The sequence below is a fragment of the Heliangelus exortis genome, chromosome 29 (assembly GCF_036169615.1).
Source record: "Heliangelus exortis chromosome 29, bHelExo1.hap1, whole genome shotgun sequence".
Classification (NCBI taxonomy): domain Eukaryota; kingdom Metazoa; phylum Chordata; class Aves; order Apodiformes; family Trochilidae; genus Heliangelus; species Heliangelus exortis.
The window spans coordinates 1,061,820-1,087,965 of NC_092450.1; the positions used below are offsets into that span (position 1 = coordinate 1,061,820).

The window sequence follows — 26,146 nt, forward strand, 5'->3', positions numbered from 1 at the left end:
GGTGGTCCCGGGGGTGGTCCCGGGGGTGGTCCCGGGTGCCGGGCGGTGCCGGCCGTGCCCGGCGGCTCCGGCAGGTGGAGCCCGGTCCCCGCGGCGGGCGGAGCGGGCCGGGCCGGGCCGGGCCGGGCGGGCCATGGCGCGGTAACGGCGCGGAGCGACCATGCGGCCCCGCCGGGCTCCGCCGCTGCCGCTGCTGCTGCTGCTGACGGCTGCGGGCGGGGGGGCGCGGGGGGCGGCGGAGCCGGGGGCGCACGGTGAGAGCGGCCTTTGTGTGCGGGGGGGGGACCCTACAGCCCCAGCCCCGCCGGGGGGGACACCGCCATCCTCATCCTTGGGGGGGGATCCTCCAGCCACAGCCCCGCCCGCCGGCAACGACCCCCGCACGCCCCCCCGACTCTCCCTCGGTGTCGTGTCCCCCCCCCGGCCTGGGTATCCCCCCGTGTCTCCCCCTTCCCCGGTGTCCCCCCCTGCCTGGCTGTCCCTCCGTGTGTCCCCCCCCGGCTCGCCATCCTTGTCAACCCCCCCCGCTTGTCCCTCCCTCAGCCCCCCCCCCGGCTGGCTGTCCCTCACTGTCCCCCGCTTGTCCCTCCCTCTGTCCCCCCCCGCCTGGGCGTCCCTCTCTGTCCCCTTCTCCCCTCGCTCTCCCTCGGTTTAGTTCCCCCCCCGGCGACTGAATGTTTCTCTGTCCCCCCCCGGCTACCTGTCCGTCCGTCTGTGACCCCCCCCCCTCCCCGTCTCCCCCTCCCCGGGCAGTCCCGACCCTCGGTGGGCATTGGGTGCTTGGCGGGGGGTCCTGGGGAGCGGTGCATGATGGGGGGGGGGGGTGCATGGGGTGGAGAAGGGCTCGGGGGGGGATGGGGTTGGTCCTGGGCAGTGCCATGGGTGCAAAATGATGGGTGGGGGTCGCAGGCCGAGAGGTGCACGGTGGTGGGTGGGGGTGGTGGGCAGGGCCTGGGGATGCAACAGTGTGGGTGGGGGGCCCCAGGGCTGGGGGTGTAAGATGGAGAGGGGGGTGGTCCTGAGCAGCACCCGGAGGGGCAGGATGGGGGGGGGGATGTTGGGGAGGGGTGGTCACACCCGCAGGCAGCAGGTGGGGGGGCCTCGGGGTGCTGTGGTTCACTTTGGAGTCGCTGTGGTCCCCGTGACCCCCCCACCTGCACCCCAGGCCCTCCTGGCAGTGTCCCCGTGTGTGTGTGCCTGGGGGGTCCTGCTCCCCACCCCCGGGACCCGCAACCCACCCACTCTGGGGCATCCTGGGAGGCACTGGGGGGTCAGCAGTGCCCCTTGGTGACTGTGTCACCGGCTGGGGACCCCTTGGGGATAAAAAGTGGGGAGGGGGTGACACCCTGGACACCCCCCTCTCCGGGGGACCCCAGGGGGTGGCCCTTGGTGCCAGCTGTCCCCCAGCAGCTGCAGGTGGCCGGCATGTGGCCAAGGGGACATTCCTGCCCCCCGGGTGCCAGCTGTCCCCGCTTTGGGGGGACACAGACGCTGTGTGACCCCCACCCATGCCTGACCCTCCCCTCTCCCCCAGCACCAAAGCAGCTGCTTCAGATTCCTCCTGGTGCCACATCTGGGCAACATCTGGGGTGGATGGGGGGGATGGGGTGGGGCTGCCCAGGGGCGGGGGTGGGGGGCTCGGGGGGGGGGGGTGACAGGCCGGGGGGGGGGTGGGATGAAGGAGGTCGTTGCCAGGGTGACGGCACCGGAGCCGGGACGGCTGCCAAGGGCTGCGGGCTCATGCGCAGGAGGTGCCACCCGGGGGGGAGATGGAGGCAGAGGGGGGGCTGGGTGTCCCCCCCCCCCCCTGCCCTGTGTCAGGGACCAGGGTGGGGGACCCCTCTCTGGGCTTCTGAGGGGGTGGAGACCCCTCAAACTCGTGACATGAGTGAGTTGCAGCCTGGTGGGGGGAGCAGCCCTGGGTGACCCTTCCTGGGGGGGTTTTCTGAGGAGGGATACGAGGGGCTGCACCCACCCGAGTGGGCTTGGCCCCCTGGAGCAGTAACCCCACTGCTGATGGGGGCATGGGGGGCACAGGAGTGATGCCCACAGCCACTGGGGGGGTGGCCATGACCCTCTGGGATGGGTCCCAGCACCCTGCTGGGATGGTGCCCAGGAGCTGCTGAAATAGTGACTGACCAGTATGGTGGCTGTGACCCACTGGGATGGGTATCACCTTGCCTGGGGGGTGCCCACGACCCACCAGGGTGGTGTTCATGACCCCCCAAGGCGGTACCTGTGCCACCATCATGGCCACTGCCAGATGAGTGCCCAGGATCTACCAGTTTGGGTCCCACCACCTTGTGGGGGTGGCCATGCTGGGTTGGTGGCCATGCCACACCAGCCTGGTTGGTGACCCTGACCCAGCAGGATGGGTCCCACCACCCGCCAGGATCGTGCCCATGCCCCACCAGTTTGGATCACACCATTCTGCTGAACTGGTGCCCCACCAGTTTGAGCCCCACCACCCTTGGGGTTGGGTCCCAGCACCCTGCTGGGATGGTCCCTATGCCCTCAGCGTGGTGGCCACCACCTCTTGGCACTGGTCCCACCACCTTTTGGCTGTCACCCCCTCTCCTCCCCTCCCCCCGGGCCCACTCTGGGGGCACCCCCGTGCCGTTGGGTGCCGGGTGGGCTCACGCGGGTGTCCCCCGTGTCCCCACAGAGGTGGTGCTGAAGGTCCAGGTGTATGAGAGCGGGACGCTGGCCCCGCTGGCCCAGGCCGCCCTGGAGGTCTTGGGGAACCGCAGCTCCCTGGCCGTGGGGATCACGGATGGGGAGGGGGCGGGGGTCCTGCCGGTCCCGTACCGCCTGGGCACCGCCGTGCTCGTCACCGCCACCCGCAGGGGGTACATCACAGCCTCTGTCCCCTGGCGTGTCACCCGCCTGCCACGTGAGTCACCCGCACCCCCCCGGGGGGACACAGACCCAGAGGGGGGCTCTGAACTCCATGGGAGGGGGGCTTTGAACACTAATGAGGGTCCCCAGTCCCTTCCTGGGGGGCTCCGAGCCCTTACTGGGGACTTCAACTCCTTACTGGGGGGTCTCTGAGTTCCTTTGGGTGACCCCGACCCCTCACTGGGGGGCTCCAACCCTTATTCGGGTCTCTCAGTCCCTATGGGTGACCCCGACCCCTTACTGGGGCGCTCAGAGCCCTTACTGGGGATCCCAACCCATTAATGGGGGCTTAGAGCCCTTATGGGGGGCCCCAGCCTGTTGTTGGGTGAACCCAACCCCCTATGGGGTGCCCTCATCTCTTGCTGGGGGGCTCTGGTTCCTCGTGCGGGGTCCCAGCCCCTTGTTGGGGGCCTCACACCTTTAATGGGGTCCCTTGTTCCTCCCTTACCAGGGTAGGGGGGCTCAGATCCCTTCCTGAGGACCCTAAAGGGCTTTGGGGGGGGGGGGGGGGGGGGACGTTTCTGTGACAAAGGGGGGCTTGGGGGAGGATGTCCCATTTGGGAGGGGACAGCCATGCCCTGGTGACCCCGAAGTCCCCCTGTGCCAGGGTAGGGGGGGCACCCTGGGCTGGGTGCCAGTCCCTGTCCCCAGGGCCAGCAGGAGTGGGGGGGGGCAGCGGGGGTGGCATCGATGGGGTCACCTTGCTGGGGGGTGACACGGGGGGGCGGCCAGCGGGGGGGTGTGGGGAAGGGGCACTGGGTGGGGGGTGCAGGGGTGGGGAGGTGGGGGTTGGGGGGCTGCAGAGATGGGGGTGCAGGGATAGAGGTGTTGGGGTAGAGGTTTAGGGGTGGGGGTGCTGGGATTGGGTGGGGATGCAGGGAGGGGGGTGCAGGGGTTGGGGGGTACAGGGTGGGGGGTTGCAGGGGTGAGGGTGCTGGGGTGGGGGTGGAGGGATTGTTCAGGCACAGTTGGGGGTGCAGGGATGAGGGGGTGTACAGGGGTGGGGGGTGCAGGGGGGGATGCAGGGGTGGTGTGAGGATGGGGGTGCTGGGAGGGGGGGGTACAGAGGTGGGGGTGCAGGGAAGGGGGGGTGCAGGGATGGGGGTGTGCTTGGGGTTGGGAATGCCAGGGGTGGGTGCTACAGGGGTGGGGGGGTTGTAGAGTTGAGGGTGCTGGAGTTGGGGGGTACAAGGGTGGGGGTGTAAGGATAGGAGGGTGCAGGCATGGGGGGCTGCACAGTTCGGGGTGCAGGGAGGGGGGTGTGGGGATGGGGGGATGCAGGGGTGGGGGTGTGAGGGGATAGGGGTTGCAGGGATGTGGGGGTGCAGGGATGGGGGTGCTGCCATTTCTGGTGTCCCCTCTCCCCCCCTGCAGTGTACACCTCCCTCAGCCTCTACCTGCTCCCCGAGCACCCCGCCACCCTCATCCTCTACGAGGATCAGGTCCAGATCCTGCTGGGCTCCCCAGGTCAGACCCCGGGGCATGGCAGGGGGGGGAGGGAAGCTGCGTGTCCCCACCCACCATCCCTGGGTGCCACCGCCGAACCTGGGTGTCATGACCACTGCCCTAAAGTGCCACCACCATCCTTGGGTGCCACCTCCATCTTTGGTTGCCACCACTGCCCTGGGCTGCCACCACCACTTCCCTTAAGTGCCACCACCACCTCAGGGTGCCACCCCTGTCCTGGGATGCCACCACTACTCTGGGGTGCCACCACCACTGCCCTTACGTGCCATCATCACCCCTTGGTTGCCACCGTCACCCTTGGTTGCCACCACTGCCCGTGGGTGCCCCCACAGCCCATGGGTGCCACCACTGCCTTGGGGTGCCACCAGCACCCTCCTTATTGTCCTGTCCCCCCCAGGCGTCCGGGGACAGCCCTGGGCACAGTTTCCCCGCCGTGCCGCCCGCCTGCCCCGCAGCTCCACCTACACCCAGCTCAGTGCCTCCCTCACCACTGCCACCGGGCACAGCCTGGCCAGGACCTTCCCAGCCTTCCTGGGGACAGAGCAGGACAGCGGTGGTATGGGGACAGTGGGGACATCGGGGGGGGCAGCTCTGAGAGAGTTGGAGGTGCTGAGGCTGGAGAAGAGAAGGATCCCATGGGGAGACCTTAGAGCACCTTCCAGCGCCTGAAGGGGCTCCAGGAAAGCTGGGGAGGGACTTGGGACAAGGGCCTGGAGGGATGGGATGAGGGGGAAGGGTTTGCAGCTGGGAGAGGGGAGATGGAGAGGAGATCTTGGGCAGGGAGGGAGGGAGGGAGAAATCCTTTGGGGTGAGGGTGCTGAGCCCCTGGGTGCCCAGGTTGCCCCCAGAAGCTGTGGCTGCCCCATCCCTGGCAGTGTTGAAGGTTGGATGGGGCTTGGAGCCCCCTGGGCTGGTGGGAGGTGTCCCTGCCCATGGCAGGGGTGGCACTGGGGGGGCTTTGAGGTCCCTTCCAACCCAAACCAGTCTGGGACTCAGTGAAGGCCCCGCTCCCCCCACGACCCCCCACCCATGGTGACCCCTCCCAGGGGCTGCTCTGGACCCCCGCAGCGGTGCCGGTGCCTGCCCAGGAAATGCTCCAGGGGACACAGGGGACAGTGGCAGGAGGTGGCAGACAGAGGGGTTGTGCCCTCCTGGGGATATTAAGTTCTAAACTTTATCACTTCTTTCCCCCTAAAATCTTCAGGTGGGGGGGGGAGGTGGGGCATGGTACGGGGGGAGGATGTCCCCTGCAGGAACCCCAGGAAAGCTCTTTGGTCCATGATGTTTCTGAGTGGAACCAACCCCGACCCTTGGGTTCTGATAGGATGTGAGGAAACTTCCTGCTGGAAAGGGTTCTCAGGGCCTGCGGGGGGGGGTTTGTATCCCCATCCCTGGGGGGGTTTCAGAGCCCTGGAGCTGTGGTGCTGAGGGCCATGGGGTAGCTCTGGGCTCAGCAGTTGGGTTGATGGTTGGATGATCTTGAAGATCTTTCCCAACCCCTGTGGCTGTCACTCGGTCCCGTAACCATCCCTGGCACTTGACCCCACAGCCAATGCCACCTGGCTGGAGCTGGCCCCTGTGGCAGCTCTCAGTGTCCATCTCTTCACTGGCAACGGGACCGAGGTGCCGCTGGCCGGCCCCATCCACCTCTCCATCCCTTTGGCCACCGACTCCGGGCCCGTGGTGGCCACCAGCGTGCCAGCCTGGAGGTTTGACCCCAAGAGCGGTGAGCACTGGGAGCAGGGGTGGTGGCAGGGGGAGTGACACAGCTCCTGATGGGGATGGGGGGGGTGTGATGAGTGTGTGGGGTCTCAGCACACCGTGGGGGACACCCGTGTGTCCCTGCAGGGCTGTGGGTGCGGAACGGGACGGGGCTGATCCGTAAGGAGGGCCGACAGCTCTACTGGACCTTTGTCTCCTCCCAGTTGGGATACTGGGCAGCGGCACTGCCCTCACCCAGCACAGGTAGGGGGGCACCCATGGGACCCCCCCCCTCTTGCCTCTTGTCCCCGTGGGCCTGGGGAGGGGCTCTCCTTTGAGGGGGGTTGGCAGCACCCTGGGGGCGGGGGAGAGGACCCATGTCCCATTATGGGGTGGGGGGTCCCTGTCCCGTGGCGGCTGGTGGGTGGTGGGAACATTCACCCCGGGGGGTGACTGCTGAGTGGGGGCTGGGCCCACAACCCATGGGTGGGTGAGGACTCATCCTGTGTGGGTTTAGGGGGTTCCTATCCCATGGTGTGCTGGGAGGGTGGGTGGACAACCCTGAACCCATGAGGGGGCTGCTGGGTGCAGCCCTGGGTGCAGGGGCAATGATCCCCACCCCATGGGTGTGGGAAGGAGCCCCCATGCCTCGGGTGGTGCCCTCCCGGGGGGTTCTCTTGCCCCCTGCCAGCCTGCTGTCCCCCAGGGCTGGTGGCCATGGCAGCGGGGGGGCCGGACATCACCACCTACCACACCATCTTCCTGCTGACCATCCTGGGGGCACTGGCCCTGCTCGTCCTCACCCTCCTCTGCCTCCTCATCTACTACTGCAGGTCAGCACCCCCCCACCCTGCACCCCTCACCCTGCACCCCCCACCCTGCACCCCCCACCCTGCACCCCTCACCCTGCACCCCTCACCCTGCACCCCCCACCCTGCACCCCCCCACCCTGCACCCCCCAGTCCCACAGCAGCTGGGGACACACACGCCACCCCCTGGGTGCCCTAGAGCTGGGTCTGGGGGTCCTCCACTCCTTGGCACCCTGGGTGCCCTATCGTGGGACCACTACCCCTTCCCTTAGGTGTGTGAATCTGGGTCTGGGGGACCACCCCCCCCATGCCCTTCCTCCGGGTGCCCTATAGCTGTGTCTGGGGAGACCACCATCCCCTGCCACCCTGGGTGCTGGGTAGTGGGACCACCCCCCATGCCCACCTCCCCCCGGGTTACCCATAGAGCTGGAGGTCTCTGTAGGGAGAGACCACCACCCCCTGGTATCCTGGGTGCCCTATAGCTCGGTCTGGGGTGAGCCCCACCCCCTGCCCACCCGTGGGGTGCCCTAAAGCTGGGTCTGGGGAGCCCCCCACGCCCTGGCACCCAGCTGCCCTGTACTGTTTGAGGGGTCCACCCCTCCATGCCCACCTCTCGGGTGCCCTATAGATGGGTCTGAGGGGGGGGGACCACCCCATTCCCCTCTACCTGTCAGTGGGGTCACCCCTCCTCCAGCTGCTCCCATCGGGACCCTGCTCCCCCAGCCCCTCCGGGTGATGGAGCCGGGTGGGGGTGGTGGGTGTCCCCCTAAGGTGTCCCCCAAGGTGACCGCCCCTCTCCACCCCCCCCCCCCTCGCAGACGGCGCTGCCTGAAGCCGCGGGCTCAGCCCCGCAAAGTGCCGCTGCCGCTGCCCGCAGAGTCTCGCCGGGACCAGGCCACCTCCGTGTCCCAGCTGGACCTGCTCTGCTCGGGCAGCCACCCGGAGACGGCCTCCGAGGGGGGGGACACCGACCCCCGCGACCCCCCGACCCCTAGGCACGAGTTTTATCACCCTCCTCCTCCCCCCCCTCCCCAACTCCGCCACGGCCCCCGCCCCCCCCCTCCTCTCACCGCCTCCACCCTCGCCCCCCCCCGCCGCCGCCAGACCCCCGCCCCGGAGGACTATGGAGGGCGGGGGGGCGAAGCCTTCGGCCTCAGGGCCGCCCGCTCGGTGGAGGGGCTGCAGCCCCCTGACGAGCATCCCCGCGGGACCCCCGTTTTCCGCCCCCCCTCGCCCCCCATCTTTTCCCGTTACGTCCCCGAACAGCCCGAGCCCCCCCCCCGGCCCCCTTCGCTGGCCCCCCCGGGTCCCCTCCTCTTGTGCGGCCCCCTGGAGCGGGGGGGGGGTCCCGAGGAGGTGTACCGGGGGGTGATGCCCACCCTGCTCATCCCCGCCCGCTACATGCGTTTGGCCCCCGGGGACCCCGACCCCGCCACGGATCCCGAAGTTATGGGGGGGGGCGGTCCCGGTTCCCTGAGCACTCCAGCAGCCCCCCCGGCCCCCCCTCAATCCTCCGGGCAATCCTTTGAAGAAGGAGAAAACTGGGGAGGGGGAGTGGGAGGGGGCGGTGGTCGTGGTGCCCCTCCGGGGGTGAGCGGTTCGGTGGCCATCCCGGTGCTGCTGGACGGGTCGGCGGTGGCCCAGTTGAACGGGGAGCTGCAGGCGCTGGCGGGGCAGCAGCTGCTGGAGCTGGGGGGGCCGCCCCCCCCCCGGGCTTGGTTCGTCTCCCTGGACGGCCGCTCCTCCCAGGTCCGCCATTCCTACATCGACCTGCAGGGAGGGGACAGGGGGGGGGGTCTGCCCGGCGCCCCCCCCGCCCCGCCCGCTCCCCCGCCCCCTGGCAGGAGGGGAGGAAGGGGGGAGCCGCCCCCTCCCACCCCCCCTGCCCGCTGCCCCCTCCCCCGAGGACAGCTCCCTGGCCCCTTTGCTGGAAGCGGGGAGCGGGGGGCGGCGAGGGGGGGGCAGCGGACGCAGCAGCCTGAGCGAAGCCCCCCGGGACTCCCTGACCAGCCCCGAGGAGGAGGCGCTGACCGAGGGGGGGGACGGGGGGGACGAGGGGGGCGACAGGAAAAGCCCCTGGCAGAAGAGGGAGGAGCGGCCGCTGATGGTCTTCAATGTCAAGTGAGTTTTTGGGGGGGACACAGTGCTTTGAGGGGGGGGAGGGGGAGGGCGGCACGACAGGGGGGACCCCCGAGGGGTGGGATGGTGGGTGCATGGCTGCTGGCATCCTGTCCTGACACTGTCCCCCTCCCCACTGTCACCCTGTCCTGCCAACACTGTGCCACCCCCACCCCACATCACCTTGTCCTGACGCTGTCGCCCCCCCCCCCCCCCCCGACCCCGTTCCCTGCCGTGCCAAGCCCCAGGTCACCCGTGTCCCCCCGAATGTCATTGGGGTCCATCGCCTGGGGTCCCACTGCCCTGTGTCCCCCCCCTGTGACACTGCCATCTGCTTCCCTGGGTTTTTTTTGGGGAGAGGGGGTTTTGTGTGTGTCCGTGTGTCCCATCTTGACACACGTCCCCACTCGTGTCCCCACAGGGCGGGGGGGGCCGGCAGTGCCCCCCGGGCCGGCAGTGCCTCCAAGCTGCCATAGGAGCCGATGGGGGGGGATTTGGCCAAGTGTCCCGTCCACACCCCCCACACCCTCGTCCCCCCCACCTCGGTTTTGGGTTTTAATCGTGTTTCTAAACGTTTTCTACGTGACGAGGAAGAAGAGGAGCCAGCGGGGGGGGGGAGATGGGGACACCCCCCCCGGGATGGGCAGGGAACTGCTGCCTGTTCCTTAGATGGCATTAATATATTAAAAAACAAAACAAAAAACACCCCCCACCCCCCCACTCCTCCTGCCTCAGTTTCCCCCCCATGCAAAGAGCCAGAGCCTCGTCCTAGAAACCTTTTATTGTGGTGGGGTCACCCGGGGGGGATGTGTCTGTGTGTGTCTGTGTCCCTGGGGACCTTAGAGCAGCTCCTTGAGGGAAGGGGGCAGGTCCCAGCGCCGGGGGCTGCACCCCCAGCCCCCCGCGGTGCAGCGGGCCCATTTGGGGCAGCAGTGGCGGCCGTCGGGGCAGCAGGAACCCTGCGGAGAGATGGGGGGGTGAGAGGGGGGCGACACCACCCAGCGCCCCCCACCCTGTGTGTCCCCCCCCCCAGCACTAACCTGGGTGAAGGGGCAGCACCCCCAGGATGTCCCCCGGCCGTGGCAGCACCACTGCCCCTTGGGACAGGCGTGGGCAGCGTCGCAGGGCACGGGGGAGGGATGGGGGGGGTTGGGGGCTCGCAGGGAGGCGGAGGGGCGGGCGGGAGGTGGGCGGGGGGTTGGCGGGGGGGCCGCCAGCAGCAGGGTGGGGGTCAGCAGCTTCTCGCAGCTCCCCTCGGCCAGGTTGCAGGTGTAGCCCCGGGGGCAGCAGTGCTGGTGGTCCCGGCAGCAAGTGGCCTGGGGGGGGGACACAGAGGGGTCAGTGGGGGGACCCAGATCCAGGGGACATCCTGAACCCGCCCCCCGAAATCCATGTACCCCCTCCACCCCCCCACTGCTCTGCCACATCCCCAGGAGCTGGGCTGGATCCTGTCCCCAAGGTGCCCAGAGAGCCCCAGGGAGGGGGTGACAGCGATGGGGGGGACACAGTGATGGGGGGAGGTGACACTGATGGAGGGGTGACAGTGATGAGGGGGAGGTGACACTGATGGGGGTGTGGCAATGATGGATGTGGGGGGGTGACAGTGCTGAGAGGGGACTGAACAGTGGTGGGGGGTGGGTGACAGTGATGGAAGGGGTGGTGTCCCATGTCCCCTCCCCGACTTGCAGGTCCCCAAGCACCCCACTCCACCCCAATCACACCCCCAGTCCCTTGCACCCTGTCCCCCATGGGCAGGGGGGGGTTCTGTCCAAGGGGACAGGAGGTGCCAGGGTCCTGCTGAACGTCCCCAAGTCCCCATGCAGCCTCGGGGTCACCCCCAAAGGGCACCCTGGTTCCAAACCCCTCCCCCCCCTCGCCACAAGTGTCCCCGTCCCCACCCAGACGCCCCCAAACCTGCTCGAGGGGGCAGCACCCCCAGGCCCCCGAGCTGAGCTGGCAGCACGTGCTGCCCTGGGGACACGACATTTTCTCGTCACACTTCACGTCCCCCCCCCGGGTCACCGCCGGGGTCTTGCGCAGCCAGGGCCGGCGCCCCCCCCCCCTGCTGCAGGCAGCTGCCCCCCGCGGGGTCACAGACGTAGCCCTGGGGACAGCAGTGCACGTGGTCGGGGCAGCAGACGGCCTGGGGGGGACACAAGAGGGGAGGGGGTCAGCTCAGCCCAGCCTGGACCCCTCTGCACCCACCCAGGGGGACCCTCGGGGACACAACGCCCAGACTGCTCCTGCCACCCCCACCCCCCGTGTCCCCTGTGTCCCCAGCCCAGCCTGGCCACAGCCCCTATGGGGGTGGGACACGGGGACGCCCCCCACCCCTCAGAACGATGTCCCCGAGCATCCCAGTGGCCTCGTGCCCTGTCACCTCCTGACACTGGAGCCCCAAACTGGTCCCAGTTAGCAGAGGTGGGGGGGCAGCAGAGGGGTTTGGTGCCATCCCCCCACCCATCCCCACAGACACGGAGGGTCCCGGGCTGGCCACATCCCTCCCTGGGGACAGGGGACATTGACCCCCCACCCTGGGGACAGGGGACATCAGCCATTGTCCCTCGTGGGGGACATCACAGGGGACACTTGCCCGGGTGTGTCCCCCCCCCGTGCCCCCCGGTACCTGCTCGAGGGGGCAGCACCCCCAGGCCCCGGTGCTGAGCCGGCAGCACGTGCTCCCGTCGGGACAGCTCGTCTCCTCGTCACACTTCACGTCCCCAGCTGGGGACATCAGGGACAGGGGACAATCGGTATCGGTGTCCCTGGGCAGGGACAGGAGGGGAGGGGGACGAGGACAGAGGGGGTGGGGGTGTCCTCACCTTTGGGCAGGGGCGTGGGGGTCCCCGTGGAGGTGCAGGTGGAGCGCTCCAGGTCACACGCTGTGCCTTGGGGACAGCAGTGCTGGCCGTCACTGCAGCACACAGCCTGGGGACAAGGGACAGCTTGGGGACACCCTGAGCACCCCGGGGGGACAGGGACAGCTTGGGGACACCCCTGACCACCCCGGGGGCATGGGGACAGCTTGGGGACACCCTGAGCACCCCAGGGGCACAGGGACAGCTTGGGGACACCCTGAGCACCTCGGGGGGACAGGGACAGCTTGGGGACACCCCTGACCACCCCGGGGGCATGGGGACAGCTTGGGGACACCCTGAGCACCCCGGGGGGACAGGGACAGCACAGGGACACCCCTGACCACCCCGGGGGCATGGGGACAGCTTGGGGACACCCTGAGCACCCTGGGGGCATGGGGACAGCTTGGGGACTCACTGGGGCATGGGGACAGCCTGGGGACACTGCACCCCTGCCCACCCTGGGGGGGCACCCACGGAGGGGCTGGGGGGGTGGGAGGGGGTGCTCAGTGGGGCACAGTGTGCGGGTACCCAGGGACAGGGGTGATCTGGTACTGGGTTCCCAGTATGGCGCAGGGTCTGGTATGAGGGGGTCTGCTACTGGGTGCCCAGTATGAGGGGGGGGTTTCTGCTACTGGGTGCCCCTGTGGGGGGTGTGTGTGTGTGGGGCCTGATACTGGGTACCCAGTATGGGGTTGGGAGTCTGGTACTGGGTTCCCAGTATGGGGAGCCTGATACTGGGGGCCCAGTATGAGAGGGGGGGTCTGGTATTGAGTGCCCAGGATGGGGGGGGTACTGGGTGCCAGGAGGCAGGGGGCTGATAGAGGGGGATGTCTGGTACTGGGTGCCCAGTATGGGGGGGCTGGTGCTGGGTGCCCAATGTGAGGTGCTGGGGGGTGCCTGGGGGGTCACCAGGAGGGGGGGTTCCGTGGGGTGGGTCCCTGCGTGGGGTTCCCCAGGGAGTGCCTGGGGGGTGGTGCCCAGTCTGACACCCCCGGGTGGGGGGGCTGGGGGATACTGGGTGTGGGGGTGTCCCAAGATGGGCTGGGCTTGGTGTGGGGTGTCCCCAAAAGAGGGGGTGAGGGGTGTGCTTGGTGGGGGGTGTCAGCACTCACGTTCTGCAGGGGACAGCAGCCATACTGCTCCGAGGGGAGGTGACAGCAGGTGGCACCCTCGGGACAGGCTGAGCGGCCATCGGGACACGGCACCTGCCCCAGGGCCACTGCGGGGGACACACAGGGAGTGTCACCGTGTCACCCCGTGCAGGGACACCCTGACACCCGGGGGGTGACCACCCCTACCTGGGGCTGGGGGCTGGCGCTTCCAGGAGGGGAAGATGGTGCCCAGGGGGGTGGCAGTGCCATTGTCACCCGTGAGGGACAGGCAGCGCTCGTGGGCCAGGTCACAGATGGTGTCGTGGGGACAGCAGTGCACCTTGTCAGCACAGCACGAGGCCTGGGGACAGGCCTGAGGGTCACCACGCTGGCCGTGTCATCTCTCCCACCCTTAATGTCCCCATGGCCCCCTCGGTGTCGCTCCCACAATCCCCTTAATGTCCCCGATGTCCCCCTACTATGTCCCCATATCCCCCCTCAATGTCCCACACAATGTCCCCCCCGATGTCATGTCTCCCCCACACTGTCCCCATGTCCCCCCTACAATGTCCCCCCTCTATGTCCCCGTGCCCCCCTCAATGTGGCCATGTCCCACCCTCAATGTCCCCATGTCCCCCCTACAAGGTCCCCGTGTCCCCCCCTCAATGTCCCCCCATGTCCCCTCTCAATGTCCCCATCTCCCCCCTCAATGTCTCTCCCCCAACAATGTCCTCATGTCCCCCATGTCCCCCCCAATGCCTCCCCCTCAATGTCCCTGTGTCCCCCCCTCATTGTTCCCCCCTCAATGTCCCCCTGTCCCCACCCCCCTGTGTCCCCCCCCGTACCTGGGGCATGGGGCAGCATCCCCAGGCCCCGCTGGCTGTCATACAGCAGGTGGCATCATCGGGACACTCGGACTGCCCGTCGGGACAGGGGATGGCACGGGGGGCTGCGGAGAGCAGGGAGGGGGTGAGGGACCCCCCCGTGTCCCCCCCACCCCGCTGGGATCCCCCCCCCCGTCCCCTCCTTACCTGGGGACACGAGGCAGGATTGGCCATCGGGGCTGCAGCGGGACCCTCGGGGACAGCAGTGGTGGCTGCCAGCACAGGGGACATCCTGGGGGACAAGGAGGGGGTGGGAAGGCTGCGAGGTGGGGGGGGGGAAGAGCCCCCCCCAAAAATGGCAGAGAGAGGAGAGGGGGAAACTGAGGCAGGGTGAGTGGTCTGACCTCTGGCAGCGGGCAGCTGGCTTGGGGGGACAGCACCTGGTGGGGAGAAGGGGACAATGGGGACACAGGGGGGGTCACCCGTGGTTGGGGGGGGTCACCCGTGGTTGAGGGGCACCCCCGGGACCTGCTCCCCCCATCCCTGAGCACTCACCGGGGTGGGGGGGCAGGGCTGCCCCCCAGGACAGGGCAGCAAAGCCCCAACTCCAGCCAAGGTCAGGCACAGCACGAGGGTCCTCATGGCGCTGGGGGGGGCACCTGTGGGCACCCCCCCCCCGGGCAACCCCTGCCTCAGTTTCCCCACTCACCGAGGTTTGGGTGCACATTTGGGGGGGGGGGAGGCAGAGACCCCTCCCTTCACGGCAACCCCTGCCTCAGTTTCCCCACTCACTGAGGTTTGGGTGTGTGTGGAGGGGGGGGACGTGTCCCACCCCCAGCTCTCACTTCCCCTTTCTGGGAAAGCCCCGGGCCCCCCCTCAGCACCCAAAGCCCCTCCCGTCACCCCAGGGAGCTGGGGGGAGGGCACCCAGAGCCCCCTCCACGCCCGGATGCTGAGGTGGGCACCCGTGGGTGCTCAGGGCTGTGTCCCCCCCCTTCCAGAATCACTTTCACTTCCCTCTTCCCACGTGATGTCCCCCCCTCCCCCACACTCTGGCTCTCACCCAAAGGGGAAACTGAGGCACGACCCCAACGCGCCCCATCCCTCCCCACCCCCACCCCCCCCACGGGGATCGGGTCCGCCCCGGGGACCCTGTGCGGGGATGGGGGGGGGCGATCACCCCATGGGGAATCCCAGTATGCCCAGTACCCCCTGTGATTCCCAGTCCCTCCCAGTATCCTCGTGATTCCCTCCCAGTACCTCCCAATGCCTCGGGGGGATCCCGGTATTCCCAGTACCCCCCTGTGACTCCCAGCGGCCTCGGTGGATCCCAGTGTTCCCAGTACCTCTGTGACTCCCAGTACCTCCCAGTGCCCTCGTGATCCCCACCCAGTAGCCCTCAAGGAAAACCAGTATTCCCAGTGCCTCCTGTAACTTCCAGTGTCTCCCAATGCTCTCGAGGAATCCCAGTATTCCCAGTACCCCCTGTAACTCCCAATGCTACTTGTGACTCCCAGTACCCCCCCCCAATTCCTCCCAGTAACCCCAGTGCTCCCAGTTCCTCCCTTTGCCCTCAGGGAATCCCAGCGCTCCCAGTAGCCCCCAGCGAATCCCAGCATTCCCAGTGCCTTCTGTGAACCCCAGCACCCACCAGTATCCCCCAGTACCCCCCAACATCCCCCAGTACCCCCCAGTGCCCCCCAGTATTCCCAGTACCCCCCCCTACCCTCTGTCTCTCCGCTCCGCTCTCCTCCAGCCCCGCCGTGCCGGGCCGCCGCAAGCCCCGCCCCCCGCTTCCCATTGGCCCAGGGACACGCCCTCTGTTCTCCTATTGGCCAACGGGGTGGGACAGGGGGAGGGAAGCTCCGCCCCCTCGCGGCTCCGACCCCACCCCCGAGGCCACGTGACGCGGGGACACGTGACCCCCGCGCCGGGGCTGCGTGCGATGAGGTTGGGGGGGGCTCAGCCCGGGGGGGAGGGGGCACACACAGCACCCCAGGACCCCCCAGGACCCCCCAAACAACACCCGAGATGCCCCCGAGCCCCCCCCCAGACACCCCCAGGACCCCACAACCCCCCCCGGACTCCCCAGACCACATTCGAGGCCCCCAAACCCCCCCACAGATACCCCCAGGACCCCACAACCCACCCCCCAGATGCCCCCAAACCATACTCGAGCCCCCCAAACACCCCCAGGAACTCACAACCACCCCAGTCTCTTCTGACCCCCCCCCCCAGACTCCCCCCAAGCCCCTCCAACCCATCTCCTCCAATCCCCCTCCCACCCCCCGAAACCCCCCATAGCCCTCAAGCCCCCCTGCAGCCCCCCAACTCCTAATCTCCCCCAACCCCCCTCAATCTCCAACCCCAACCCCCCCAGCGCCCCTCAATTCCCCCCAAACTCCCCCAAACTCTGCCCCCAGCCCCTCCAAGTCCCCCAATCTCCTCCAAACCCCCAATCCCCCTTCCAACCCCCCCAGTCCCCCTCCAGACCCCCAAACTCTGCTGCCAGCCCCCCTGAGCCCCCCACTCTCCTAATCCCCCAATCCTCCAATCCCCCAAAACACCCCCCAGTTTCCTCCAACTCAATCCCCCCAAGTTCCTCCCAACCCCCCCCCCAAACTGCAGCCCCCCCAAACTCTGCCCCCAGGCCTCCGAGCCCTTTAATATCTCCTAACCCCCCAATTGCCCCCCCAATTTCCTCCAACTCAATCCCCCCAACCTCCCCCAATCCCCCCTTAACCCCCCAGCTCAATTCCCCCCAAAATCCCCCCAGTCCCCCCAAACCCTGCCCCCAGCCCCTCCAAGTCCCCCAATCTCCTCCAAACCCCCAATCCCCCTTCCAACCTCCCCCAATCCCCCCCTGAGCCCCCCAATCTCTCCTAATCTCCCAATCCTCCAATCCCCCCAACCACCCCCCCAATTTCCTCCGACTCGATCCCCCCCAACCCCCCCATTCCCCTTCAATCCCCCCCCACTCTCCCCTCCCATCCACTCCCACACCCCGGCTGGGCTCCATCTTTTATTTCCAAGTCATGTTTGGGGGTGACAGTTTTTGGGGAGGGGGTGGCGGTGTCTCAGATGGCCGACTGCTCCTGCCGGAGGGTCTCTGGGGGGGGTGTTGGCCGGGGGGTCGGGGTGGCCATGGCCGCCACCCTCAGGGCCGCCATGTGCTCCTCGGCGGCCGCCAGCGAGCGCTCCACCCAATGGCGGGCGGCGGGCTGGCGGCAGGCGCTGCGTGTCACCAGCACCAGGTGACTGACAGACAGCAGCAGGGCCGCCGCCCTGCGGGGACACGGGGAGGGGGGTCACCCGCTGCGGGGAGAGGGGCACCGGGGGTTGGGGGCACACAGGGACACACTGGGACTAAGGGACAACCGGACACCGGGCACGCCAAGATGGCCGACACCTCACTGGGCGATGCCGCCGTCCCCCCACACCCATCCAGGGAGGTGACAAGGGACAACGGGCCACCACCAACTGGACACCAGGCATGTCAAGATGGCCGACTCGCCACTGTCCCCCTACACTACTCTAGGGAGGTGACAAGGGACAACTGGCCACCACCAACTGGCCACTGGGCACATCAAGATGGCCGACTCACCACTAGGACAACTGGGGATGCCCACTAGGACACACTACTCTAGGGAGGTGACAAGGGACATGTGGTAACCGCCAACTGGCCACCGGGCATGTCAAGATGGCCGACTCACCACTAGGATAACTGGCGATGCCGCCGTCCCCCCACACCCATCCAGGGAGGTGACAAGGGACAACTGGCCATCACCAACTGGCCACCAGGCACATCAAGATGGCCGACTCACCACTGTCCCCCTACACTACTCTAGGGAGGTGACAAGGGACATGTGGTCACTGTCAAATGGCCACTGGGCATGTCAAGATGGCTGACTTGCCACTGGGATAACTGGGGATGCCACCATCCCCCCATATCCATCCAGGGAGGTGACAAGGGACAACTGGCCACCAGGCGTGTCAAGATGGCCGACTCCCCACCGGGACAACTGGCAATGCCACCATCCCCTCACACCTATCTGGGGAGGTGACAAGGGAAAGGGACACATGGCCAGCTGGACACCAGGCACCTCGACAAGGCTGACTCCTCACTGGGACAACTGGGAATGCCACCGTCCCCCCACACCAGGCTGGGGAGGTGACAGTTGGCCACCACTAATTGGCCACCAGAGACTCCAATATGGCCGACTCCCCACTGGGACAACTGGAAAAGCCACTGCCCCCTCCTCCTGGGGAGGTGACAAAGCGAAGGGACAACCGGCCACCACCAACCGGCCACCAGTTGCCCCAGCAGAGTTGGCACTGTTCAAGTGTCTGGTGGCCAGTGGCCAGTTGTCCCTTTCCCATGCCACCTCCCTCCCCCACAGGGGACAGCGATGGTGGCTTTGCCACCCGGGGTCATGGCTCATGCCTCAGTTTCCCCATCTGCAATGTCAGGGTGTGGAGTTGTGTCCCCCCCACCCTCCCGGGTCACCCTGCAGTGGTTGTCCCCAGTATGTGGCAGTGTCCCCCCTGCCCCCACCCCACGGGTGTGTGTTGTCCCCCCTGTGGGTGTCCCTGTCCCCCATGATGGTGTCACCTGGCATCCAGCAGTTTGGGGTCCAGCGGGGGGTACATGGATCTCACCACATCGTCCACCCTGCCAGTGGGGACAGCGTTAACCCCAGGGGACACGGTGGGGACACCCTCTGTCACCTCCCCGGCCCCAGGACCCCCCCTCACCTGGGGCTGATGCGTTTGGCCACCACGATGATGTCACCCAGGCTGGCAGGGGACTTCACGCGGGCACCCGAGCCCATGGTCATGGCCACCAACTTCTCTGTCAGCGTGTGGCAGATCTGGGGACAAGGGAAGGGGACGGCTGCTTGGTGCCACCACTGCCACCGGAGCCATTGGTGCCACCAGTACCGGCACTGCCACCACCAGCAGCACTGCCGTTGGTGCCATTGGTGCTACCAGTGTCACCAGTACCATTGGTGTTACCTGTGTCACCTGTGTCACCAGTGCCATTGGTGCTGTGTCACCAGTGCTACCAGTGCCATTGATGCTGTGTCACCAGTGCCACCAGTGCCATTGGTGCTACCAGTGTCACCTGTGTCACCACTGCCATTGGTGCTGTGTCACCAGTGCTACCAGTGCTATTGGTGCTACCAGTGTCACCAGTACCATTGGTGTTACCTGTGTCACCTGTGTCACCAGTGCCATTGGTGCTGTGTCACCAGTGCCACCAGTGCCATTGGTGCTACCAGTGTCACCAGTGCCACCAGTGCCATCGGTGCCACCACTGATCAGCTGATCAGTGCCATCCCTTTGCTGAGCTCAGGAGGTTGCTGGGGTGAGGGAGGCTGCCCAGTGCTCAAGAGGAATGGGACAGGAATGGGGACATCCTGGAGGGAGGGGGTGGCACCGGAGCAGCGGGGTTGGACCAGGAAAAAAGGAGCCCGGGAGCTATGGGAGGAAGGGCAGGAAACTCAGGGAGACACAGGGAGACACCAAGGTCCTGCAGGAGATGGAGGAGGAAAATCAGAGACCAAAGCTCAGCTTGAATGAAACCTGAGTGCTGGCAGCAGAGGGACAGGAAGAGGTTTATAAATATAAAATATGGGAATGGGAAAAGGGGAATCCCATCCCCCCTGCTTGGCCTGGGAGGGAAACGTGGGAATGAGGCCAGGGAAAGGCTCAGCTCCTGAGTGCTCGTTTGGCCTCGATGCCAACTGCTCCCTGAGGGACCAGCACCCGGGTTTGGGGGAGCAGGATGGGGCCCCCAGAGCCCAGGAGGAAAAGGTCAGTGCTGCATGGATCTGCATGGATGAGCATGGATGTACATGGATGTACATGGATGTACATGGATGTACATGGGTGTACATGAATGTACATGGATCTGTATGGATGTACATGGATATACATGGATGTACATGGATGTGCATGGGTGTACATGGATGTACATGGATGTACATGGATGTACATGGATACACATGGATACACATGGATGTACATGGATACACATGGATCTGTATGGATGTACATGGATGTGCATGGATCTGTATGGGTATACATGGATGTACATGGATGTACATGGATACACATGGATGTACATGGATATACATGGATGTACATGGATACACATGGATGTACATGGATATACCTGGATGTACATGGATGTACATGGATGTACATGGATGTACATGGATGTACATGGATACACATGGATACACATGGATATACATGGATGTACATGGATGTGCAGTGTGGACCCGGATGGGACTCATCTGAGGGGCCTGAAGGAGCTGCAGAAGTGCTCCCAAACCACTCTCCATTATTTATCCTCAGTCCTGGAGAACTGAGGAGGTCCCTGTGGATTGGGAACTGGAAATGCAACAGGAGAAGGGCCAAAAGGATGATCCAGGGAACTACAGAGCTGCCAATTGGATCTTGGTCCCAGGAAAGGTTCTGGAGCAGCTCATGTGGAGTCCATCACCCAGGACATCCCAGGCAGGCAAGCACGGGGTCATCATGGGCCTGTCCAACCTCATCCTCTCCAAGCAGAGGTGAGGGAAGAGCTGGGAACATTCTCTGGAGTTCAGGAAAGCTCCTGGCACTGCCTCACATCCTCCTCCAGCACCTCGTGGCACTTGGCTTGGATCCTCCCTGCACTGGATAAAAACCTGGCTGGGTGGGGGGGAACTAAATCTGGGTGCAGTGCTGGGTCTGTGCTCTTTGGTATCTTCATTAATTAATTAATTAACCATTAATTAAGGGTTTGGAGGAGGGGACGGGGTGCACCCTCAGTACATTTGCAGGTGACCCCAAACTGGGAGCTGTGTGGAGTTGCTGGAGCGTTGGGAATCCCACACTGGGACCAGGACTTGGACCAATGGGCCAAGGGTAGGAGGTGTATGGAGGCATCTGGGTCAGAACCACCCCACGGGGAGCTACAGAGCTGGGGAAGCTGGAAAGGGAGCTGGGGGTGTGGGGTGACAGTGATTCCAGATCAGTCAGCAGTGTGGAGCTGATCAGGAGGGCCAAGGGAACATCCTGGAATCCCCCCAGGAGCAGGGAGGTGCTGGGATCATCCCCCTGTACCCAGCTCTGCTGGGGACACATCCTGAGTCCTGTGTCACCACAGGAGGGACAGAGAAGTGATGGGGATGTCCAGGGAAGGGCAAGAAAGGTCAGGAAGGGCCTGGAGCAGAAATCCTGGGAGGAGCTGAGGGGCTGGGGGGGTTTGGTTGGAGGAGGGGAGAGGAGACCTGATGGATCCCTTCAACTGCATCAGGGAAGATGGAGCCAGGAGGGAAACGGGCTCTGATCCTGAGGGATGGGATAAGAGCAGAGGGAAGGGATGGAAGCTGTGCCAGGGGAGGGTTAGGATGGATGTTAGGAAATATTTTTTCCCTGAGGGGGTTGTCAGGCATTGGGATGGCCCAGGACAGGGGTGGAGTCCCCATCCCTGGGGGTATTTAAAAGGCATTTGGAGATGATCCTTAGGGACATGGGTTGGGAGCTGAGGGTGGGGTTGGGCTGGGTGAGCTTGGAGGTCTCTGCCAACCCAAACCTCCCGGGATGCTGGGATGCTGTTGCCATTGGTGCCAGCGGCACTGTCACCAGTATCACCAGTGCCCCCAGTGCCCCCCCTGGACTCACCTTCAGGATGGCAATGCAGTGGGACACCAGACCCCTGTGGAGAGGGAGGGAGGGGACATGAATCTGGATTGACCCCCCCGTCCTCATCCCCCCTGTCCCCAACCAAGCCTCCCCACACCCTGTGTCCCCCAGACCCTTGGGGACATTCCCAGCTGGAGGGTGACCCCCAAATCCCTGCTACCTGCCCCATGATGGGGAGGGGTGGCACTGCAGGGGGGCCCCAGCAGCCAGGGGGCTGGGGACACAGAGGGGACAGGCTGGGGACACACAGAGACTTACGAGGCATCCTCAACCCAGTCCTCATTCTCCAGGATGGCCTGGATATGGGGGTTGGTGATCACCACATCATCCAGCTCCAGCTCCGAGGGCTCCGAGGCCACCTCACTGCTCCCCATCAGCTCCACAATGGGTCTGTCAGGGACACGGGGGACATTCCTGGGGACAAGGCCACCTCCTCGGGTGACAGGGGACACTTCCTCCTCCCCTTTCCACTCTGGATGTGTCCCCAGCATCATCACCTGGATGGTGATGAGTGTGACCCCACCACTGTCCCAGTGACAGTGCTCATGTCCCCACCACCTTGGTGACAGTGGATGTGCCCCCACCAGTGTCCCCTTGACAATGCTGAGTGTGACCCCACCACTATCCCACTGACAGTGCTCATGTCCCCACCACTGTCCCCTTGGCAACGGTGGACATGTCCCCACCCCTGCCCACTTGGTGACAGTGGATGTGTCCCCATCAGTGTCCCCTTGACACTGTTGTGACCCCACCCCTATCCCAGTGATGATGGTGGCCATGTCCTCACCACTGTCCCCCTGATGACACTGGACATGTCCCCACCCAGCACTCTCCCCAGCCCATGGTGTTGGTGGCACTGCCACCCCCCTGGTGTCACTCACTTGGTGTCATAGTGGTGCCGGAGGTCCTTGGGGTGGCAGTACCTCTGCCTGCAGACCACCACCAGTGCCACGAAGGAGGCCAGGAAGATGGTGGCCAGCACCCCGATGGCCACGATGACAACTGTCTCCATGGCTGGGGTGGCTCAGGAGCACGGTGCCATCGTGACACGATGGGCTCTGTGGTGACAGGGGACCCGGGGGGGTGTCAGGAACACTGCGGGTGCTCCGTGTCCCCCCCCAGACCCTAAAATGACCACCCAGGACCTGGTGTCCCCCAGGGAGGGTCCCACCAGTGTCACCGGGGGGGATGTGGGGTGGGGACTGTCCCCACCCTGCCCCATGGCCATGGGGTTGGGGTCAGCAGAGAGAGAGTTGGGCCACAGGGGGAGTGGGGACCCCAGAGCCCTGGCTCTAGGGGGACCCCAAGATCCTGGTACCTATGGGGCTGTGGGGACCTGTGGGGTTTCTGTGGGGCTGCAGGGACCCCCAGGACGTGGTCCCCATAGGGAACCCAGGCCCTGTCCCTGTGGGCAACCCCAGATCCTGATTGCTATGGGGCTGTAGGGACGCCCAGAGCCCTGTCCCTATGGGGCCATGGGGACCCCTCCAGTCCCTGTCTGTGGGGCTGTGGGGACCCCCAGAACCTGGTCTGTGGGGACCCCCAGAACCCTATGGGAACATGGAGACCCCCACAGACATTGTCCCTATGGGGCCACAAGGACCCACAGATCCCTGTCCCTATGGGGCCATAGGGACCCCTCAAGTCCCTGTCCCTGTGCCACGGTGGGGACCCCCAGAACCTGCTCCCTATGGGGAGTTGGGGGGTTCCTATGGGGCTTTAGGGAACCCCAGAGCCTTGTCCCTATGGGGCTTTGGGGACCGCCACCCACATTGTCCCTATGGGGCCTGCCCCCACCCCCACTGCCACCATGGGCCCCCTTGTCCCTATCCCCAGAGGGACAGCGGCCACCCCAGGCACAGGGGACAGAGCCCGGGTCCCCAGGGGGTCCCTGGAGAAATGGGGGGGAGGGAGGGGAACTACACAGACACATAGGAGACCCCCGACCCTGGGGGGACACCCAGCCCCAGCCCTGCCCACCCTACCTGCAGCCAGCCGGGACCCACCACTGGGTTGGGGACACGGGGACACGGGGACAGTGCCACCTCCCGGGCTGGGGACACAGGGACAGTGCCACTTCCGCACCGGGCGGGCAAACCCCGCCAGCTCCCGACCTTCGCACCCTGAGTAATGCCGGGTTCCCCCGGGGGGGTCCCGAACACCACCCCCTTCCCCCATTCCATCCCCTCCCTGCCCTCCATTTCCATGGTTCCCCTAAACCCCATGGGATTTGAAGCCAGGTTGTGTGATTGGGATTTGATTTCCAGCCTGGGGGGGTGACACAGACGGGGTGGGGGGGGACAGAAGGAGGGGGGGGACACACCTCCAGGGTGGCCCTGCCCCCCCCGCCCCTTTCCCACTGTGATTAAAGCCTTAAGAGGGATTTTGGCCACCAAAGCCGGGGCTGTGCTGTAACCCCTTGGTGTCTGGGCTGGGGGGGGGGAGAAAAAAGCCCGTGGGGGGGTCCCCACAGCCCCTCGATCCTGGGGTGTGTCCCTGCCCCCCCCCCACCCCGCTAGGTTGGGGTCGGACTCTGCTTGAGCAGCACGGGGGGGGGGGGAGGGAAAAAGGAGGGAAGGGGGAGTTGGGGGGGGGACGGGCAAGGAGGAGAGGGGGGATTGGGGGGGTCTGTGAAGGGGGGGTTAATTCTAGGGATGTCTGTGAGGGGTCTGTGAAGGCGATGTTACTTCTGGGGGGGGGTCTGTGAAGGGGGGGTCATTGCCGGGGGGGTCTGAGGGTGCCTGTTGAAGGGAGGGTCACTGCCTCGGGGGTCTGGGGGGGCCCTGGAAGGCTGAGGGGTGATCGGTGCTGGGGTCTGGGGAGGGGGCTGATCCTGGGGGAGGGTTTGGGGGGGCCCTTTTGAGGCTCAGAGGGGGTGGTCGGTGTTGGGGAGGTGTCTGGGGGTGTCCTGTGGAGCTTTTTTTTTGGGGGGGGGGGTGAGGCTGGGGAGGGCTTTAGGGAAACCCTTCGAGGATCTCTGGGGCGGGGGGCTGCTGCTGGAGAGGGGTCTGGGGGTCCCTGTGAGGCTCCAGGGGGGGGTCGGTGCTGGGAGCTCCGGTTCCGGGGGGATGGGGGGGGTCACACGCCACTGCCAAGGTCCCGCATGACCCTCGGGGGGTCTCTCTGGGGGTCCCGGGGGGGGGGCCTCTCTCTTTAGGGGTCCTGCAGGGCTCTATGGGTAGGGGGCCCCCTCAGCCCCGGGGGTCCCATGAGGAGGGGGGGGGGGGGGCCCAACACTGCCCCGGGGGGAGGGGATCCCATGGGGGGGGAGGGTCCCGGGTGCCTTCCCGCCCCACAGGGTCACACCCCGCGCCTCCTTTGGGGGTCCTCGCCGGCCACCCCCACCCCCCGACCTCCCCCTCGCCCCCCCCTAGGGTCCCCCCGAACCTGGAACCGCTCCGCAGCGGCCGCGGACAAGATGGAGGCGGGCGGGGGGCGGGGGGCGGGGGCCGGAGCGGGGGCTCAGCCCGGGCACTGCCCACCCCCCCGGCACCGCCCCCGGCCCCAGACCTCGCCCCGCCCCGCAGGGGGGGTCCCAAGGGGGCCCTTGGGAGCTCCAGGTGTCCCAAAGTGTCCCCGAGTGTCCCCCCAGATGTTCCCCCTGCATCCCAAAGTGTCACCTCCCGCCCCAAACTGCCATCGCTGTACCCGCAAAGTGTCCCAAAGTGTCCCAAAGTACATCCTTGTGACCCAAAATGTCCCTGCTGCATCCCAAACTGTCCCCAAGTGTCGCCCCTGCCTCCCAAAGTGTCCCCTCTTGTCCCAAACTACCACTGCTGCACCCCCGAAGCACCCCAAAGTGTCCCTAAGTGTCCCAAAGTGTCTCAAAGTGCCTCAAAGTATGTCCTTGTGTCCCAAAATGTCCCCCCTGCATCCCCAGTTGTCCCCTTTACATCCCCAGGTATTCCCACTGCACTCCAAAGTGTCCCCAAGTGTCCCAAACTACCCCTGCTGCACCCCTGAAATGTCCCAAAGTTCATCCTTGTGTCCCCAAGTGTCCCCTGATGCATCCCGAGGTATGTCCTTGTGACCCAAAAAATGTCCCCACCGCATTCCACTGTGTCCCCACTGTGTTCCCTTGTGTCCCCACTGATCCCCAAAGTGTCCCCTCCTGTCCCAGTGTCCCCCTCCTGTTCCCCTGCTGCACACCCTCAGTGTCTCCCTGTGTCCCAAACCGTGTCCTTGTGCCCCAAAATATCCCCACTGCAACCCAAATCATCCCTGCCCTGTCCCTGTGGTGTCCCCAGGTGTCCCCGTTACATCCCCCACTATCCCCACATCACCCCAAGGTGCCCTCCTGGGGTCCCCAAGTGTCCCCACTGCATGCCAAAGTGTCTCCTCACATCCCAGCCACCCCCACTGTGTCCCAAACCCCTCTCATGCTCCGACCTTGCCCTGTTGTGTCCCAAAGTGTCACTGCCATGTCCCAAAGTGTCACTGCCATGTCCCATAGCATCCTCCTTGTGTCCCTGCCATGCCCTTTAGTGTTCCCACTATGTCCCAGAGTGTTTCAGTTGTGTCCTTCACTGTCTCTCTTGTGTCTCAAACTGTGACCCAGAGTGTCCCCACCCCGGAGGGGTGACCCTGCCTGGTGGGACCTCATGTCCCCCTGTCACCTGCTCCCCACCATGTGGCTCTCAGCACCCTGTAGTGACACTCAGGGTGACGTGGGCTTTGGTAGG

At 66.1% G+C, this 26,146-nt stretch overlaps 3 protein-coding genes across 8 annotated transcripts; 1 reads left to right on the top strand and 2 right to left on the bottom strand.

Moving 5' to 3' along the window:
- Positions 1-58: 58 nt before the first annotated feature.
- On the top strand, positions 59-9,698 carry FAM171A2 (family with sequence similarity 171 member A2). Of its 4 annotated transcripts, XM_071728326.1 has the most exons (10): positions 62-254; positions 2,666-2,893; positions 4,273-4,365; positions 4,763-4,921; positions 5,915-6,091; positions 6,214-6,330; positions 6,773-6,899; positions 7,694-8,695; positions 8,739-8,996; positions 9,415-9,698. In XM_071728326.1, the coding sequence occupies exons 1-10, from the start codon at positions 161-163 to the stop codon at positions 9,467-9,469; spliced, it is 2,310 nt and encodes a 769-aa protein (XP_071584427.1). In that variant the 5' UTR covers positions 62-160; the 3' UTR covers positions 9,470-9,698. The 4 variants fall into 4 exon arrangements, with proteins under 4 accessions (XP_071584426.1, XP_071584427.1, XP_071584424.1 ...); XM_071728323.1 differs by having other exon boundaries at positions 6,758-6,899; positions 7,694-8,996; XM_071728324.1 differs by having other exon boundaries at positions 63-254; positions 7,694-8,996.
- A 57-nt stretch (positions 9,699-9,755) lies between these two features.
- GRN (granulin precursor) lies at positions 9,756-14,479 on the bottom strand. Its single transcript, XM_071728327.1, is given in 12 exon segments — positions 9,756-9,952; positions 10,034-10,309; positions 10,908-11,075; positions 11,077-11,136; positions 11,620-11,717; positions 11,816-11,921; positions 12,964-13,070; positions 13,150-13,303; positions 13,788-13,891; positions 13,974-14,058; positions 14,171-14,206; positions 14,322-14,479. Coding segments are annotated over 12 exon segments (1,401 nt in total). The 5' UTR covers positions 14,409-14,479; the 3' UTR covers positions 9,756-9,832.
- A 2,301-nt stretch (positions 14,480-16,780) lies between these two features.
- TMEM98 (transmembrane protein 98) lies at positions 16,781-24,896 on the bottom strand. Of its 3 annotated transcripts, none has more exons than XM_071728431.1 (7): positions 24,852-24,896; positions 22,346-22,522; positions 21,723-21,878; positions 21,444-21,477; positions 18,522-18,637; positions 18,379-18,438; positions 16,781-17,051 (listed from the first exon to the last, which is right to left on the bottom strand). In XM_071728431.1, exons 2-7 carry the CDS (start codon positions 22,474-22,476, stop codon positions 16,844-16,846), a joined length of 705 nt encoding a protein of 234 aa, XP_071584532.1. In that variant the 5' UTR covers positions 22,477-22,522; positions 24,852-24,896; the 3' UTR covers positions 16,781-16,843. The 3 variants fall into 3 exon arrangements, with proteins under 3 accessions (XP_071584532.1, XP_071584531.1, XP_071584533.1); XM_071728430.1 differs by lacking the exon at positions 24,852-24,896 and adding an exon at positions 23,450-23,599; XM_071728432.1 differs by lacking the exon at positions 24,852-24,896 and adding an exon at positions 23,450-23,598 and having other exon boundaries at positions 16,782-17,051; positions 21,723-21,854.
- Positions 24,897-26,146: the final 1,250 nt, after the last annotated feature.